At 44.5% G+C, this 19,457-nt stretch overlaps 1 protein-coding gene across 1 annotated transcript in view; it reads right to left on the bottom strand.

Moving 5' to 3' along the window:
* Window positions 1–2,731, bottom strand: part of MMP20 (matrix metallopeptidase 20) — a 61,291-nt gene extending 58,560 nt beyond the window's left edge. The window contains exon 1 of the mRNA XM_068989096.1: window positions 2,606–2,731. Within this exon, the coding sequence (XP_068845197.1) occupies window positions 2,606–2,731 (126 nt within the window). The remainder of the gene's footprint in view (window positions 1–2,605) is intronic.
* Between the last annotated feature and the right edge of the window lie 16,726 nt (window positions 2,732–19,457).

Genomic DNA, 19,457 nt, shown 5'->3' with positions numbered 1-19,457 from the left:
GTAGCCTATCTCTTCTCCAGCGGATCTTTCCAACCCAGGAATCGAACTGGGGTCTCCTGCATTGCAAGCAGATTCTTTCATCAACTGAGCTATCAGGGAAGCCACTCAATAAATAATTGCTAAATGAATAAACTTAAGCTGTTTTATGAAATAAGTCTATTTTCATGTCATTTCATTTGTTGTATTGTTGCCTGAGTTGTTAGCTATTTCTTTAAACTATCAGGTGGGACAGTAACTCTTTCTAGTATTGGGATGCACTTAGGAGGTTTGCCTAGATCAGACCAGCCTGCTGAAGAGTGATACCCTTTCCCCCCTGGAGCTGACGCCTAGGGCCACTGCAGGCAGGAGAAGGCCTATTTGCCAGGTGTCAACAAGTTTCCTTGATCCTTGGTCGAAGGTCTTTCAAAGTATGCCATAAGGGAGACTGAAGGGGCTTGACTAGCTTTGGAGAGGAAGGATAAAGGGTCATTGTGAATGTGACAGTGTTAGTTGCTCAGTCGTGTCTGACTCTGCAATCCCACGGATTGTAGCCCTCCAGGTTCTTCTGTCCATGGGATTTCCCAGGCAAGAATACTGGAGTGGGTTGCCATTCCCTTCTCCGTGGGATCTTCCCCACCCAGGGATCAAACCCAGGTCTCCCACACTGCAGGCAGATTCTTTACCATCTGAGTCACCAGAGAAGCCCCAGGGGGTCACTAGAGATCCCTAACATTCCAAGAACACCTAATTCTTTCCCAATACTCTTAGCAAGGACAGATTTCTTTCAAGGCTCACTGGCCTTACTCCTGCATAGACCACTATGGGGTCAGTTAACTGTTTTCTGAAAGGTCCGATAATTAATATTTTCTGTTTCATCACGTGATTTCCACCATTGTGGTACAAATGCAGTAGATGATTTGTAAACAAACAAGGGTGGCTGGTTTGGGCCCAATGAGCATAGCTTGTCTGAACCTGGACAAAACCATGATTTTCAGCCACCAGATCAGTTCTAACCTCAGCATGACACTCCTTCTGGAGGTCCAGTGGCATGAAACTGGGTAAGCGACAATTACATGTCAGGAGAAGGGAGGCAAAGCCTGGTGGCAAAATACGATTGGAAACAGACCCAGTTAATATTCTGAGATATGCTATTTAGAATTTAGTTCATCTGAAAGTGGTTTCAAGTCAAAGAACGTTCAACTCAAGTCTGTACCTGGCATCCGCTGTGCTGTTTATATGGAGGGCTGATATTCAAAACGTTGAATGATCCGTGTGGCCAGAGGACTGATCAGTTAGAAAGCAAGAGTGGCGTGAGCCATCAGTAGGGGCACGCGGTGTATACAGAAGAAGCAGCCCACGAGTGTGGCCTGGCAGGTAGGAAAGCAGTCCCCAGCAGGGCTGCAATCACAAGTGTGCTGTCTTTGTGACAGATACACAAAACAGAGGCCCTGGTGCAAAAACGTCTCACTACACACCTTTCACTAATGTTGGAAATTCCTCCACTGAAGATTTATTTCTTTAGGCTAAAGTTTGACACCTTTGTTTTAAATGTAAAAAAGAACAAAAGCAAAAAAAATCCCTCCCATCCCCCCACCCCCAAAAAACAAAACAAAACAAAACCACCCAAAAAACGCTTGGAAGTAAATATACATTGAATTACTTTGAGTCACTCTTAGTCTTTGAAGGAGTTCTGGTATGCTGAATAAATTATTTGTATTCGATCCTTGCCAACAGTCAGTTGGGAGAGATTTTAAAAGAGAAAGATACAGAAAGTGTAAGTAAATAAAGGACTTTGGGAATATGCTTTAGAGAGGAAAGACCTTGGCATGAGAAGTGGGTTGGCATCCAAGAAAAATTTGGTTCACTTCAAATTTTGATCAAGTTTGCCCTGAGTATAAAAGCCATTTTTCTGAAAAGTGAACACAGGAAATCTTTCTGTTGTGACTGTTAGGAATCTTAGCACTAAATTTGCAACCCACCTCTGCTGTGCAACGGAGAAGGCGATGGCACCCTACTTCAGTACTCTTGCCTGGAAAATCCCATTGATGGAGGAGCCTGGTGGGCTGTAGTCCATGGGGTCGTGAAGAGTTGGACACGACTGAACGACTTCTTCACTTTTCACTTTCATGCATTGGAGAAGGAAATGGCAAGCCACTCCAGTGTTCTTGCCTGGAGAATCCCGGGGACGGGGGAGCCAGGTGGGCTGCCGTCTCTGGGGTCGCACAGAGTCGGACATGACTGAAGTGACTTAGCAGCAGCAGCTACTGTGCAAATCTTACACATTGTTTTTTATTTTTCTGCCCTTAGTTTTCCTTCTACGTTGTTCCTCAAACACTTCTTTGTCTTTCTGTAATGCTTGTATTTTTGCAAGCCCCCTCAAATTCTGTGTGCAGCAAAATACCTGGATAGATATTCATTCATGTATTTATGCAATCTTGCAACACAGATACTCAGTGTGTACTAGACACCAGTCTTAGCTGTACAGGGAATCCTGTCCATCAGATTTCAGTGGACTTAGAAGATGATTTCAAAACCACAACAGATATTCCTGATTTTCTTATTATTATCCCCTTTAGATTTTCTGGGGCAGGAGGGGGAAGAGGGAATTGTGCAAAGATTCACCAACCTGTGCAAGGCGGTAGTTGTTCCTTGAGGTCCTGGGGGAGGCTGCAAGTAGGGAGGGGGCTGCGGTGGAAAACTTCAGAGCGGTGATGAGGAGGACAGCAAGGCCAGATGCAGGAAGCACCTTCATCTCCTCTTGGCGGATCGGTAATTATAGCAACCCTAGGGGACGTGAGACAGTGCATGTTTGCACTTCAACCTTGAGCTGCTTTTATAGAGTCAAACAGGTCTGGGCCCTCAGAATAAGGATGATTCATGTCTCAAAAGGTAATTATACAGCTCCTTTCTCCCCTGATGATGGGGTAACACAGTAGGACACAGGAGTCAGGGAAAGCTTCATTCTTTGCCATTTATCAAGTGGCAAAAGGAGGGAAAACAATCACTTCTAATGAAGTTTGTCAGCTATTAATAATTCCACTAACTGGAGCAAACAGGATTAATCTGAGCCCATCTCAAGTGAAACCTTTGGTAAGTCTCACTTTGGGGCCTTGTCCATTCTACTTGCAGGAAAGGTAAACGAATAGAATATACTTTAATTTGTCCTCAGTAATTCTGGGCTCCCCACACACTCACCCCTCTCACCTTCTTCTGCATTCACTTGGACATTTCTCAGAAACGAATGCTGCTTATAATGATGGTGCTGGGACACGTAAGATCCTGAGTCATCAAGGAAACAGTACATTATTCTGTGCTGACTTAGGTTGCAAGGTACACTGGTAACTGTTAGAAAGCTTTTGAATAAGTTAGCACAAGAGAGATGTTCTTTGTTAACTGAAATATTAAATTCCGCATTCTCTGTGCACTCTGGTTAACTAGCGTCATACTCTTGCTCCTGGCTCTGATTTAGAGGAATCGTGACTTAAAGATAGCATGCAGAAGTGGTGCAAAATCACTTTGGCATCAAATAGAGATTAAATTTCGTTTAAGATACTTTCTAGCTGTGTGATTTTGGACAAGTTATGTAACCTCTGCACATCAGTTTGTTTTAACCTGCAAAAGACTAACTGATGCTGTGTGCAAGCTCGTCACATTACCGAGGTAGCGCAGCAGGCTGCATGATGTCTGTGGGTGCCACTTGCATCCAGCAGACCTGGGCTCAAATGCTAGTTCTGACACTTGTCCATATGGCTTTGAGCAGGTTACTTAATGTTTTTCAGCTATGTAATTTCTCCTGAAAAATGGGGGAAAAGGTGCTTACTTTGAAGAATTGTTATAAAGGAGTAAATCAGGTCATAACAAAGCAGAATGCTTAGTAGACATCAGCTCTTACAAAATAATGTTCAGTTTACCTTTTTACTTTGATACCAGGCACTAGGTAGGCTTTTAATTAATGATTTTTGAATATATGTGCTATTATTCGGTTGCCCAGTTGTATCTGACTCTTTGTGATGCCCTGGACAGCAGCATGCCAGGTCCCCTGTCCTTCACCATCTCCTGGAGCTTGCTTATACTCATATCCATTGAGTCAATGATGGCGTTCAACCATCTCATCCTCTGCCACTCCCTTCTCCCCCTGCCTTCAGTCTTTCCTAGCATCAGGGTCTTCTCCAAGGAGTCAGCTCTTCACATCAGGTGGCCACAGTATTGGAGCTTCAACTTCAGCATGAGTCCTCCCAGTGACTATTCAGGGTGGATTTCCTTTAGGACTGCCTGGTTTGACTGATGGATATATGAATGACTCAATCAATGAATCTCAAAATGTAGTTCCCAGACCAGTAGCATAACTATTACTAGGAAACTTGTTGGAAATGTAAATTCTCAGGCCCCACCCAGAATTACTGAATCAGAAACTCTGGGACTGGGGCCCAGGAGATATGTTCTAACAAGCTGTGCAGGTTATTCTGATGTATGCTTGGAAAACCACTGGAGTAACTGCGCAAACAGGATTATGAAATATGGGATGAAATGATCAACATACACAAAATGCCAAAAACGTCCTGGTCACAGACAGTATTCAGTATCACCCTTGCCATCTGCAACAGTGTGGCATTTCTGGTATTTAAAGTCATTTGTGAAGTCTGTTGCAAATAATTTGACACTAACATTTGTTCGGTGATAGATAAAGATATGTGAATGTCTTACTTAGATATTAGAATAAGTATGATTAGATTCAAGGCTATTCCTAGGTGATCTCTCTCTCCCTTGCTCTGTTGGATGGTGATATATTTTCCTACATGAAGAGAAAATAGTGGAGTTACAGGCCATGTATGGGGGTCTGGTGAATAATCCCAGGTGCTCGATGAGAATTTGTTATACATGTGAACATCATCTCCATCATATGCTGTGAGATACACAAAACATGATCCTCAGAAGAAAAAAGAAAATCACAGATCCAGTAAACTAGTTCAACTAATCAAATTATACTGGTCCTTGAAGAATGAATGATTCAAGTCTCACTTAAGGTTGTTTTATAAATGAATGAATGAACATACACACATATACTCATTGCCACTTTTTGGCCTGAGGAAAGGAAAAGACTATTACAATAATCATTCTAAATTTCCATCTATATATTCTCCTATCTTCTACAGTACTGCTTACTACCATAACTTCATAACAGCTGCCACAATTGAAGAACAAAGAATAAATGAGTCCTTGAAACTTCCCTCCGTTTGATCATCTCATTCCCCTGTTTTCTCCCCACACTACTGTTCCAGTTTAACATGATGGTCCACTGCAGACAGGAAGTGGAGGAATGGCAGCGAGAAATTCTGGACCAATTGAGAAAAAATGCTCTCATTTCCAGAACTCCAGAGTTCACGAAATTCCATTTTTGGATGCAAATTGAGGAAAATAACTGCATATAAGGTATGATCTGGGCTTCCCTGGTGGCTCAGATGGTAAAGAATCTGCCTGCAATGCAGGTGACCTGGATTCGATTTCCTGGGTTGGGAAGATGCCCTGGAGTAGGGAATGGCTATCCACTCCAATATTTTTGCCTGGAGAATTTCATGGACAGAGGAGCCTGGTGGGCCAAAGCCCCTGGGGTCACAATCAGACACAACTGAGCAACTAATACAAGGTATGATCTAGATATTTCTAGAAGATTCCAGCATCCAGTTTTCATTTGCATGAGCTTAATAAATCTCAATACTCTCAAGTATGACCCTTTGATTGTTAAGTACAAAAGCTGATAATTTCTAGGTATTTTCTCTCTTCACAAGGGAGAAAAACTTGCTTTCTACCATGTTTGTGTCAAGCCTAAGTTAAATCCAAATCATTCCAACCTAAAAAGGTCATATCAAAGCAAGTCAATGACTAAAAGGTAATGAAATGAGAGACCATATCACAGGGAAATGTGGAAAGCACAGTATCTGTAGAAAAATTGGGTGATAAAAATATTATGAAGATTGGAGGCGGACAATCTGTTTCATGTTTACTGATGTTTGGGTTGATGTTTTGGGATCCTGCAGACATTGTAGAAAGTTTATACAGAACTTAGGTTTCCATATACCACTAATACAAGGGGCTAAGTATTTCAAATTATAGAATCAAGTTCACTGCAAATAATTGCTCTTTTTTAGACTCTTGCTGAATTCTATTCCATGGTGTGATCACTAATGTCTGACACTTTGTGACCCCATGGACTATAGCCCACCAGGCTTCTCTGTCCATGGGATTCTTGTCTTCTCTCTCCAGGCAAGAATGCTGGAGTGTGTTGTAATTTCCTATGCCAAGGGATCTTTCCAACCCAGGGATCGAACCCCCATCACTTAACTCTCCTGTATTGGCAGGCAGGTTCTTACCACTAGCGCCACCTGGGAAGCCCTTGATTCCATAGGGCTTTAGTAAATCCTCAGCATTTAGGTTGCTGAGATGGTCCCTGCTGTGCATATGATGAATAATTGTTGAATAAATTACTGCTTGCCCAGCTGACTTACTTAAGGGGTTCTGTTTTTAGACAGACCTAAAATTAAATATTGACTTGGTCACTTTCTAAATGTATTATTAGTTAGTGTTATTAAGTTTTAAGCTATGAAAATCTGTTTGGATAATTCAGTTTTTAAAGGATTTCAGGCATCTGAGTGGACTTCCAGGAAGGCTGGCACATCAGGCTGGGAGAACAAGCAGAAATAAGGGCAGCAGAAACCAAAGCCAAAGAGTGCTCTGTGGCTGGGACCCGGGCATCTTACAGCCGGGCACAGGCCCAGCTGGACAGTCAAGGCCATGCTGCAGGGCTCTGGTTTCTGATTATCTTTTTCTCTCTCCCACAGCATTCAGAGTCTTTAATGAGAGATTCTGTTGTTTAGGTTGGGTCAGTGTCCTTACCTTGACGTTCAGGGTCAACAAGCATGTCTCCACACTAAGAGGCAGGACACCTTCCATAGAGATCACTGATTATATATATATATATTATATATATATATATAATGTGTATAATGGCAATATCCCCCAGAGAGAACATTGGTGCTGGGCAGTCAAAGAACAAATCATAACCAAACCCAGAAAATGTCTATTACAATCTGTGAACCCTCCTAAACTATCTCCTGCATTATAAAATCAGGGAGTGGGGTAATATTTATCTCAGAGGGATGCTGAGAGGATTAAAATAGCTTATGGAAGCTTAGTATTCAGTCCAATTCTGAAATAGGAGGTTTCAGAATTGCTTTTTGCCATGATTTGCAAAAATTCCCCAGAAATACTGTGATTAATTAATAAAAAAATGAACATATGTCATTTTCTAACTTCTAAGATACCATTGGTTATTGAATTGACCATTGATTAAAATAACAGTTGTGGGAAAAAACAAAGCATCACATCATTAAATGTACATATTGATAAGCTGCTGCTGCTGCTGCTGCTGCTGCTGCGTCGCTTCAGTTGTGTCCGACTCTGTGCGACCCCACAGACGGCTATGCTATATGTTGTTTAAGTATGTTTTGTTTGAGACTCAATATAGAATGTAAGCTCCATGAGGATAAGGACTCTATATTTTCTCTGCAACAATATCTCTAGTACATAAAACTGTCTGGCACAAAATAGGTATTCAATAAATAGCTGAATAAATGATTGCATGAATGAATGAATGATTGAATGATTAAAGCTACGAATAAGAGAAATGATTGTCCTCAGAGGGATAAATTTTACTTAACCCATATGGTGAATCAAACAAACATGTGTAACATTACCCTAAGGTATTATTAAACCCTTGTTAGACACCACACTTTGAGCCAAGCACCCTCTGTACTCTTCCCCCAAAAGTGTAGAACACTCCATTTTTCCAATGAAGATACTTTAGGCTTAGGGAGGGTAAATAATTAGTTGGAGGATCTATAGATGCTAATTGATGGCTCCATGATTTTAATCCAAATTTGTCAGAGCTCAATACCTGTGTTCTTGACAGTTACAGGAAGCCTATATACATGTGTGTGGGGGCCAGGCAGTGTCCTTGGGAGCACTGGGCTCGAGCTGGCTAGGAGAGGACTGCCTGGCTGAATCCAGCTGCCAGGCAACTCCTGAGCATTTTCAGGTGTGGTTTCTACATTCCTGGTTTCTGCATCTCAGTCTCTAGTGAATTCAGCTTTGATAAATGATTGGATTTCTGGACTTCTGAGGGGTTCAGGCACAGTCTGGGAGAATGCCTTGCAAGGGAGACAGGCTCCTAGCAAATCAGCCGCCAGCATTACCATAGTCTTTCTTTCATACTTCTCAGATAAACATACTCCACTTTGAATGTCTGACTTGTAAAAATGCTGCAAACTGATATAATCCTAAAATCACTATGTATCAAGAACCATATAAGGGTTCATACTTTTTAGAACATTTTGTGTAATCCTCAGAATTCTCATTCAGAACATAATTTAAAGGAATAAAATCCAAAGTGTTTATTTTATTCTTAGTGATAACAGCAAAAATTTGGAAACAACCTAAATGTCTAAAAATAGGGAAGTGGTTATGTAAGTGATGGCAACTCAAGATTGTATAATTTAGTCATTAGAAAGGAAACAGCAATGCATAAAATATCAAAGAAACAATTTCAACCAAAAAAGGAAATCACAATATTGGGCAAATTTATTTTTGTCTGCAAAAAATATATATATATGTGCTGCTGCTAAGTCACTTCAGTCGTGTCCGACTCTGTGTGACCCCATAGACGGCAGCCCACCAGGCTCCCCCATCCCTGGGATTCTCCAGGCAAGAACACTGGAGTGGGTTGCCATTTCCTTCTCCAATGCATGAAAGTGAAAAGTGAAAGTGAAGTCGCTCAGTCGTGTCCAACTCTCAGCGACCCCATGGACTACAGCCTACCAGGCTCCTCTGTCCATGGGATTTTCCAGGCAAGAGTACTGGAGCAGGGTGCCATCACCACATAAAGGCAAAAGAGAATACCTGGAGAAATGGCAGCAGTAGTGTTAAGGTGGAAGGTCTTATACATAACTGTGTTTGTAAATCTTCCTCTACTTTGACCATACGTTTAAAAAAATAGTGAAAATTTCAGATATGCAGAGCAAGCTAATGGTCATCAGTGAGAAGAGAGAAGGGGGAGGGGCTGTTTGGGGTAGGGGGCTAAGAGGTACCAACCATTAGGTGTAAAATAAGCTACAAGGGGGCCTTCCCTGGTGGTCCAGGGGTTAAAGAAAAATGCCTATTATACAGAGTGAAGTAAGTCAGAAAAAACACCAATACAGTATACTAATACATATATATAGAATTTAGAAAGATGGTAATGATGAGCCTATATGTGAGACAGCAAAAGAGACAGTCTTTTGGACTCTGTGGGAGAAGGCGAGGGTAGGATGATCTGAGAGAATAGCATTGAAACATGTATATTATCATATGTGAAATAGATCACCAGTCCAGGTTCGATGCATTAGACAGGGCATTCAGGGCTGGTGCAACTGGGATGACCCAGAGGGATGAGATGGGGAGGGAGGTTTGGGGGGGAGTTCAGGATGGGGGACACATGTACACCCATGGCTGATTCATGCTGATGTTCGGCAAAGATCAGCACAGTATTATAAAGTAATTAGCCTCCAATTAAAATAAATAAATTAGTGAAAAGAAAAGAAGAAAAACGGCTTTGCAATGCAAGGAACACTGTTTGATTCCTGCCTGGCAAGATCCCACATGACCAGAGCAACTAACCCTGAAGGCCACAACTACTGAACACCTAGGACGCCGGCACAGCTAGAGCCCATGCCCCGCTGCAGTGAGAGGGCTGTGCACCGCACCTAGAGAAAGCCCGTGTGCAGCCAAGGACCCACAACAGCCAAAGAGCAAAAGCAGATAAATCTACAAAGAAAAAATAAGCACCAAGGAAGTAGTGTCCATCGCAGGGAATGTAGCCAGTATATTATAATAACTAAACATTTACAAATTGTGAATCAATGTATTGTATGTCTATACTTATAACGTACATCAACTATACTTGAAACAAGTGTGACATTTGTATGCCACACACACAAAAAAAGAACCAGTGAACCATCTAAGACTACATCCATGTACTCCTTCCGTTTGTATTTGAGAAAACCTATATGATGAACTCAATGGCATATTTTACTTATTCATTTATTTGCCCATTCTTCATTCATTTCCCCAGTCTAAAGCTCTTGCATTTAATCTATGTGCTGGTACTAGGCTTAGGGCTGAGGTACAAAAGGTAAATAAAACCTGTTCCTACCCACCAGGGTCTCTGGGTCTCCAAGGAGCGTATCAGAGGTAAACTCCAAGTCCTGCGGCATAATTAATTGGATAATAGAAGTATCTCAGGGTCCAGATGAGGGAGGAAGAGGGCTCCTGAGAATGGCGGTGGGACGGGAGGAGGGGGTCAGAGTGGGCTCCCTGCAGAGTGGAGCTTCAGCTGAGTCCACGTGCAAGACCGGTGAGGTGATGATTGGGCCAGGGAAGCGGGAAGGGGAAATTCCGAGGGGAAGGAATGGGGAGTGAGGAGCTAGCAAAAGGCATATTTCCTTCAGGAGACTGGAGGCATTTCTGTGCACGAGTCTGCCTGGGAGCAGCATCAGGAGATACAGCAGAAAAAGTAGCAGAGACCTGTCAGCTGGAGGACGGCTCTCACCCCCAGTTATGATGATTGCAGCAGCCAGGCAGGCCAGGGGTAGTTTGCTGGGGGAGCTGTGGGCCACGATGCAAGCCCGGAGAGCAAGCTCTGCCCCACGCTGAGGTCCAAAGGCAGGACTGATCTGTGCAGGGCACAGATCTGCCAAGTGTGGGCAAAACCCAGAAGGCAGAAGGTGAACAGAACGCCCAGCACCAGCCTGGGGCCGCCACAGCGGAGCTTGGAGAGCTTGGAGAGCTTTGGATCTTTGGCCAGTTTTGGAGAGCTTGCTCAGTTTATTTAAAGGGCACAGAGAGGGGTGGACTGGACAACATCATGGAGCCCTGTGCGCCAGGCTAAGGCATCTAGACATTAAGGGTTTGTGATGGGAAGCCACGGGAGCATTTCTGCCCTGTGAGATGACGGGGTTTGCATTTCCAGAAAAAATTGTTCTGAAGCGCACAGCTCAGACTGGAGGGGACCAAGGACGGCAGGAAGGGGTCACTGAGGAGCGGGTTGTAGGAGGCCTGGGCGGAGTGCCAGCAGCTGTGTTTATCTTAGATCAAGTACTGTGGAGACACACATGTCAGTATGGTTAGCGTTCTGTTTATTCTGTAAAATCCCAGGCCTGTAATGCAAAAATATCAGCATTTGAGTTCAGATAGTCAGTGTATTTACCGTGGCCTGTGTGACGGGTGGGATGTCAAAAGTTCCATGAGGCCACATACCACGTGCCCAATCATTTTAGCAGTCAATTCTTTAAACTACAGATCTATTTCAGTGGAGAAATCAGCAGTTTCTGGAAGGTGATAGCTGGCCCAGAAGTTTCTTTTGAAATCTCCATTTTTGTTTTCCTTTAGAGTTTTATCTGCGTGTAAAATAAATTCAATCACTTTGAGGGATCTACCACACATATCTCCCACCATCCCCTTCTTCAAGAAAGAAAAAAAGAAAGAAAGAAAGAAAGAAAGAAAGGGAAGTCACTCAGTCATGTTGGACTGTTTGTGATCCTTTGGACTGTAGCCCACCAGGTTTCTCCGTCCATGGGATTTTCCAGGCAAGAACACTGGAGTGGGTTGCTATTTCCTTCTCCAGGGGATCTTCCCGACCCAGGGATCAAACCTGGATCTCCTGCATTGCAGGCAGACGCTTTACCCTCTCAGCCACCAGGGATGCCCCCCTCTTCAATATGTGTTCAAAAATGTTTTTGAGTGTCCTCTACGTGTTTTAGGTACTGTGCTGGATGCAGGGAATGCAGAAGTGAGAAGGAGACATTTAAGCAGAGATTCAAATGTAAGGAGGGAGTGAGTCTCTTCTGTGTGGAGGGGGAGGAACATTTCAGGTAGAGGGAACGGTCGACTCAGGTAGAGCCAGGAAGAGTCGGAGGCCCGAGCAGAGGGGGTGGGGGCTGTGTGGCGGAGGGGGCAGGGCGGCTGCAAGGCGAGCCCGGCAAACTTGGGTCCCACTCAGGCTCTCCACGGGAAGGGGAGGCCTGGAGGGTGGGTTGAGCAGATGCCTCTCTGTGTAGCCAGCGCATCTATAGGGGTGACTGGCCGCTCTGGAGACATGTGAGTCCGAGCAGGGAGACCAGCTGGGAGCCTGGTGTCCAGGCAAAAAGTGGTAGTGGCCAGAGAAGCGTTCTCCAAGTTGGTCCCTGGACCAGCCACATCAGCATCATTGTGGGGTTTCTAAATTCCTGGCCCCCTCAAGGGCTACTGAATCAGAAACTCTGGGCTGGGGGCCCAGCAAGCAGTGTTCTAACCGGCCTGCTAGGAGACTCTGATATATGCTTCCTGTCTGGGGCACTGGTGGGAAGAACATGTCAGATCTGGGGTATACCCAGAGAGAGCTTCTGGGGCTTGCTGATGGCATGGATCCAGTATGGATCAGACAAGAATCCAAAATGAATCTTGTTACGTCTGAGTAAGTGGTGAGGGAATGCAGTGAGGCATGGCGAGTTTGAACATTAGTTTGAGACAATCTGTCTGGGTTTCAATCCTAACTCCATCACTGAGTATCTGTGTGACTTTGGGGAATTAAGGTCTTCTGCAGAAGTAGACACTGAAAGAATGACTTAGGTGCAGTGATCCTCAGAAGTGCCAAGAGGGGCATCCTGTGTCATTTCCCAGGGATGGGAAGAAAGCCAATAAAAGGTATAATAACAGGAAAGTTACCACTGTTTACCCACAGAGGGTTCAGCCCCACTGAGGACCCCTGAGACCCTATGTAGAGCGTACTTCAGAACTCCCCAGGAAGTGGGAGGAAATTGAGTTATTTATCTAGTAATTTCTGTCTTCACTGGTTGAAGTTACTCTTGGACCATTCCTTTTCAGGAGCATCCAAACAGTAAATGTCCCCATAAAGAGATAGGAATTGGCTGTAGATAAGCTCTGACACTTCCCTGGTGGCTCAGACGGTAAAGCATCTGCCTACAATGCGGGAGACTGGGTTTGATCCCTGGGTCGGGAAGATCTCCTGGAGAAGTAAATGGCAACCCACTCCAGTGTTCTTGCCTGGAGAATCCCATGGACAGAGGAGACTGGCCAGCTACCATCCATGGAGTTGCAAAGAGTCAGACACTCACACACAGCACACACAGCCTCTGACTTTAGCTAAGGGGCTGTGAGAAGGTTACGGCGGGGTCTGCAGCTCGTGATCAGACCCTCTGCACCTCACTTTGCTCATCTGGAAGATAGAAATGGTGGTAATTATACATCCCTGCTAGAAATGCTCGGAGGATTAAATGTTAAGACATTTAATGCTATTGGGACAGCGTCAGACATCTTAGGTCATGTTAGCACTCAGTAGACATCATTTTTTTTTCCTTTTAATGAGGTAAAGACTGCTGCTGCTGCTGCTAAGTTGCTTCAGTCATGTCCGACTCTGTGCAACCCCATAGACGGCAGCCCACCAAGCTCCGCCGTCCCTGGGATTCTCCAGGCAAGAACACTGGAGTGGGTTGCCATTTCCTTCTCCAATGCATGAAAGTGAAAAGTGAAAGTGAAGTCACTGAGTCGTGTCCAACTCTCAGTGACCCCATGGACTGCAGCCTACCAGGCTCCTCCATCCATGGGATTTTCCAGGCAAGAGTACTGGAGTGGGGTGCCATTAGGGGAGGTGAATTTGGGAGCAAGGGAACTCAAGAGCTCTGGATTGGATGTGTCACGTGATTTCTTTTTTTTGCAGTTGACAACTGGCGAGGAGAGACTGAGGAGCTGTTCCAGGTGGAAGAAACCTAGAGGCACATGATGACCTGGTGCCTTTGGGATACTCTGCTGTAAAGGACGTGACCAGCATAAAGCAGGCCTCAGATGATGTCTCTGGGTGAGCATCCTTGCTACTCTTCTTGTGACTTTTCTGTAAGCTTAAAGCTGCTTCAAAACGGAAAAACATTTTAAAATAAACATTTAAAAAAATGATCATCTAAGTCATTCAGGCTTAGATGCAGAAAAATAGGACTCAGGCCCACTAGTATGAAATCCTTTGAAGTGCTTTTCCAAGGAGCTAGTAAAAGAGCGTGAAAGCAAATTTAAATAGCTATATCTGTCGACTGAAAAAAATGCACATCCTAATGGTTGAGAGTTACATTTTATCTGGTGGACAAAACTAAGGACTTAAGCCTGGGACACAGTATCTCAGATAACTCGCGGAGACTGCTACAAAGAGGCAACAGTGCAAGGGACTCCAGTCAGAACATCAAAAGATTATTGATTTTTGTTTGTTTATTTTTGGCTGGGCTGGGTCTTCTCTGCAGTGCCCCAGGCCTTTGTTGCTATGCAGCGGCTCTCCCTGGTTAGGGGTGAGTGGGGGCTCTCCCTGGCTGAGGTGAGTGGGGGCTCTCCCTGGCTGAGGTGAGTGGAGGCTCTCCCTGGCTGTGGTGAGTGGGGGCTCTCCCTGGCTGAGGTGAGTGGGGGCTCTCCCTGGCTGTGGTGAGTGGGGGGTCTCCTGGCTGAGGTGAGTGGGGGTCTCCCTGGCTGTAGTGAGTGGGGGGTCTCCCTGGCTGAGGTGAGTGGGGGCTCTCCCTGGCTGAGGTGAGTGGGGGCTCTCCCTGGCTGAGGTGAGTGGAGGCTCTCCCTGGCTGTGGTGAGTGGGGGCTCTCCCTGGCTGAGGTGAGTGGGGGCTCTCCCTGGCTGTGGTGAGTGGGGGGTCTCCTGGCTGAGGTGAGTGGGGGTCTCCCTGGCTGTAGTGAGTGGGGGGTCTCCCTGGCTGAGGTGAGTGGGGGCTCTCCCTGGCTGAGGTGAGTGGAGGTTCTCCCTGGCTGAGGTGAGTGGGGGCTCTCCCTGGCTGAGGTGAGTGGGGGCTCTCCCTGGCTGAGGTGAGTGGGGGCTCTCCCTGGCTGAGGTGAGTGGGGGCTCTCCCTGGCTGTAGTGAGTGGGGGGTCTCCCTGGCTGAGGTGAGTGGGGGCTCTCCCTGGCTGAGGTGAGTGGAGGCTCTCCCTGGCTGTGGTGAGTGGGGGCTCTCCCTGGCTGAGGTGAGTGGGGGCTCTCCCTGGCTGAGGTGAGTGGGGGCTCTCCCTGGCTGAGGTGAGTGGGGGTCTCCCTGGCTGTGGTGAGTGGGGGCTCTCCCTGGCTGTGGTGAGTGGGGGCTCTCCCTGGCTGAGGTGAGTGGGGGCTCTCCCTGGCTGAGGTGAGTGGGGGCTCTCCCTGGCTGAGGTGAGTGGGGGCTCTGCCTGGCTGAGGTGAGTGGGGGCTCTCCCTGGCTGTGGTGAGTGGGGGCTCTCCCTGGCTGAGGTGAGTGGGGGGTCTCCCTGGCTGAGGTGAGTGGGGGCTCTCCCTGGCTGAGGTGAGTGGGGGGTCTCCCTGGCTGAGGTGAGTGGGGGCTCTCCCTGGCTGAGGTGAGTGGGGGCTCTCCCTGGCTGAGGTGAGTGGGGGCTCTCCCTGGCTGTGGTGAGTGGGGGCTCTCCCTGGGTGAGGTGAGTGGGGGTTCTCTCTGGTTGCGGTGTGCAGGCTTCTCACGGTGCTGGCTTCTCCTGTTTTGGAGCATGGGCTCTCGAGCACTTGGACTCAGTAGTTGTGGCTCACGCACAGGCTCTAGAGCATGCAGTCTTCAGTAGCTGCGGTACTTGGGCTTAGTAGTTGTGGTTTGGTTGTCTCTGTGCATTTGTTATATTAGTTCCCAGACCAGAGATCAAACCTGTGTCCCCTGCATTGGCAGGCAGATTCTTAACCACTGGACCACCAGGAAAGTTCCAAGATTATTCCTAATTAAGGAAACCCAGAAATCTCAAGTTAAGGAATTTAGTGCTTCTGTATATACGTAATCTGAGCTTTCGGAAATAATCCCTTTGATATGCGCCTCAGCGATCTAAGACCAGCATCCTGTGCTTCTCACCCTGTGTCTGCTCAGGATGCAACCCCTGGGGGGTAGGGTTGAGGGTGAGGAAAGCTGCAGCAGCAGACTGCTGGATGGAGCATCCTGCATCCCCGCTGAGTTCCCCTGGAATGGTTATGATGTGATGCCTTGATAGCTGCAACATCCCTTGTTTACTATATGGCAGGCAATAGTTTTCATTCATATATCCATGAAGAGAAGTGTAAATGCTAGCGATCTTGAGAACACTCAAGCCAGAAAAAAATTATTATAAACAATCTGTGAAGCCATACCAATGCAAAATAACTCATTAGCTTTGCCTAAATATTTAAGGGAAAAATTGAAATAAAAGATAAGTCCAAATAAGTCTATGATCCACTAAGTGCCTGTGATGAATCTCATTTTATATACAGAAGATATGATCTTTGTTTGGAGAAGGGAATGAAGCCCATTCCAGTATTCTTGCCCAGAAAATTCCATGGACAGAAGAGCCTGTCAAGCTACAGTCCATGGAGTTGCAAAGAGCTGAACATGACTGAGCAACTAACACACACATGATCTTTGTTAATAGAAAAGATTTTTCCCCTGATCTCTTTTAACTAAGCATTGAATAAATCTTCCAAGATTATAGATTTGAAAGGTGCCAAATTATCAGGCTGAATATTAGGCTTTAGCTTTGGTCTAGTCTTGATTAAGGAAGGAGAGTAATATGACCTCTTAAATTCCCAGAAAAAAATTACAATGGTCAGAAATGCGATAACATTTAAATATACATGGAACAAGTCATCCTAAATTAGGAATGTTAAATAATAAATTTATAAATTTATTTGTTCTCTGAATGCATGAATATCTAAAAACAATTTATCAAGCTAGGTAATCAAAATTAGAAAGTTATGAGTATTTGAATAGAGAGATCTAGCATTATCAAACTCAGTTCATGTACCCCCACCCTAACCTCTTAGCCACATTATACCTCATTATACCTGTGTCCTTGGGCTCCTCTCTCATCTCCTTAGTCTACTTTCTTTTCCTTCAAGTGTGTTAATTGCTCAGTCTTGTCCAACTCCTTACAACTCCATGGACTGTAACCTGCCTGGCTCCTCTGTTCATGGGATTTTCCAGGCAAGAATATTGGTGTGGGTTGCCATTTCATTCTCTAGGGGATCTTCCCAACCTGGGGATCAAACCCTGGTCACCTGCATTGCAGGCAGACTCTTTACCCTCTCAACCAGCAGGGAAGCCCTCCTTTCCTTATCTAGGCCTTTAAATAAATGGACACTTGGATTGCTTTCATATTTTGAGTATTGTAAATAGTGTTACTGTGAACATTTGGGCTCCTGGATCTTTTCAAATTAGTGTTTTCATTTATTGAAATGCTGAGTCATGTGGTAGTTCTATTTTTGTTTTTCTTTTAGGAATCTCCATATTGTTTTCCATAGTGGCTGCATCAATATCACTGCAGATGGTGACTGCAGCCATGAAATTAAAAGACGTGTACTCCTTGGAAGGAAAGTTATGACCAACCTAGATAGCATATTCAAAACCAGAGACATTACTTTGCCAACAAAGGTCCGTCTAGTCGAGGCTATGGTTTTTCCAGTGGTCATGTATGGATGTGAGAGTTGGACCGTGAAGAAAGCTGAGTGCTGAAGAATTGATGCTTTTGAACTGTGGTGTTGGAGAGGACTCTTGAGAGTCCCCTGGACTGCAAGGAGATCCAGCCAGTCTATTCTAAAGGAGATCAGTCCTGGGTGTTCTTTGGAAAGACTGATGCTAAAGCTGAAACTCCAATACTTTGGCCACCTCATGAGAAGAGTTGACTCATTGGAAAAGACTCTGATTCTGGGAGGGATTGAGGGCAGGAGGAGAAGGGGATGACAGAGGATGAGATGGCTGGATGGCATCACCGACTCAATGGACGTGAGTTTGAGTGAACTCCAGGAGTTGGTGATGGACAGGGAGGCCTGGTGCGCTGCAATTCATGGGGTCACAAAGAGTCGGACACGACTGAGCGACTGAACTGAAGTGAACTGAACTGAACTGAACTGAATGTATATTCCCATCAACAATGTACAAAGATTTCTTTTTCTCTACATCCTCACTGGCCTTTGTTATTTGTACACATTTTGATGATAGCCATTCTGACAGGTGTGAGGTGGTATTTCACTGTTGTTTTCATTTGCATTTCTCTAATAATTAGCATCATTATTATTATTATTGGGTGCATATATGTTAACAAGCATATCTTCTTGTATTGATCCCATTATACTGTTTTGTTATATAGCCTTTCTTTTAAAATTTATTTTACTTGATATGAGTATAGCTACCCCTGCTTTCTTGCAATTTCTGTGTGTATGAAATGCCTTTTTCAATCCTTTCACTTTCAGTCTGTGTCTTTAGCTCTGAATTGAGTCTCTTATAGATACAGTATGGGTAGCTCTTGCTTTTTTTCTTTTTTAAAATCTTATCAGCCACTCTATGTCTTTTTTTGGGAGCATTTATCAAACTGTTATTTAAAGTAATTACTGGCAGATTTGCATTTGTTGAACTTTATTACTTGTTTTGTGGTTGTTTTTGTATTTCTTCTCTGTTCTTTTTTTGTTTGTTTCTTCTCTTATGGTTTGTGGATTTTCTTTAGTAGTATGCTCTGTTTCTTTCTTTTTAGGTTTTTTTTTTTTTTGGTATCTCTTTTAGTTTTTTTTTTTTTTTTTTATTTGTGGTTACCATGGGGTTCAATTTTCTTGACCTACAACGGTATCTACTTGTTTTGAACTGGTAGTCATTTAAGTGCAAACACATTCTAAAAGATCTATATTTTTTACTCCCTCCATATTTTGTGTTTTGATGTTATAGTTTACATCTTCATGCTTATCCCTTAACTGTTTATTGTAATTAAACTTGCTTTTACTTTATTTTTGTCTTTTAACCTATGTACTGGCTTATTTAAGATGTTGATTTTCATCCTTAACTATATATTTGTCTTTCCTAGTAGAATTTTCCCATTCTAATAAGTAAAAGATTGTTACTTCTTTTCCACTTAGAGAAGATCCTTGAACATTTCCTTCTCCAAGCCAGACTTCAGCAATACGTGAACCGTGAACTCCCTGATGTTCAAGCTGGTTTTAGAAAAGGCAGAGGAACCAGAGATCAAATTGCCAACATCTGCTGGATCATGGAAAAAGCAAGAGAGTTCCAGAAAAACATCTATTTCTGCTTTATTGACTATGCCAAAGTCTTTGCTTGTGTGGATCACAATAAACTGTGGAAAATTCTGAAAGAGATGGGGATACCAGACCACCTGACCTGCCTCTTGAGAAATCTGTATGCAGGTCAGGAAGTAACAGTTCGAACTGGACATGGAACAACAGACTGGTTCCAAATAGGAAAAGGAGTACGTCAAGGCTGTATATTGTCACCCTGCTTATTGAACTTCTATGCAGAGTATATCATGAGAAACGCTGGACTAGAAGAAACACAAGCTGGAATCAAGATTGCTGGGAGAAATATCAATAACCTCAGATATGCAGATGACACCACCTTTATGGCAGAA

Source organism: Capricornis sumatraensis, chromosome 16 (genome assembly GCF_032405125.1).
Source record: "Capricornis sumatraensis isolate serow.1 chromosome 16, serow.2, whole genome shotgun sequence".
In the NCBI taxonomy this organism is placed as follows: domain Eukaryota; kingdom Metazoa; phylum Chordata; class Mammalia; order Artiodactyla; family Bovidae; genus Capricornis; species Capricornis sumatraensis.
The sequence above is the reverse complement of the archived record's forward strand: the minus strand, read 5'-3'. Positions and strand labels throughout refer to the sequence as shown.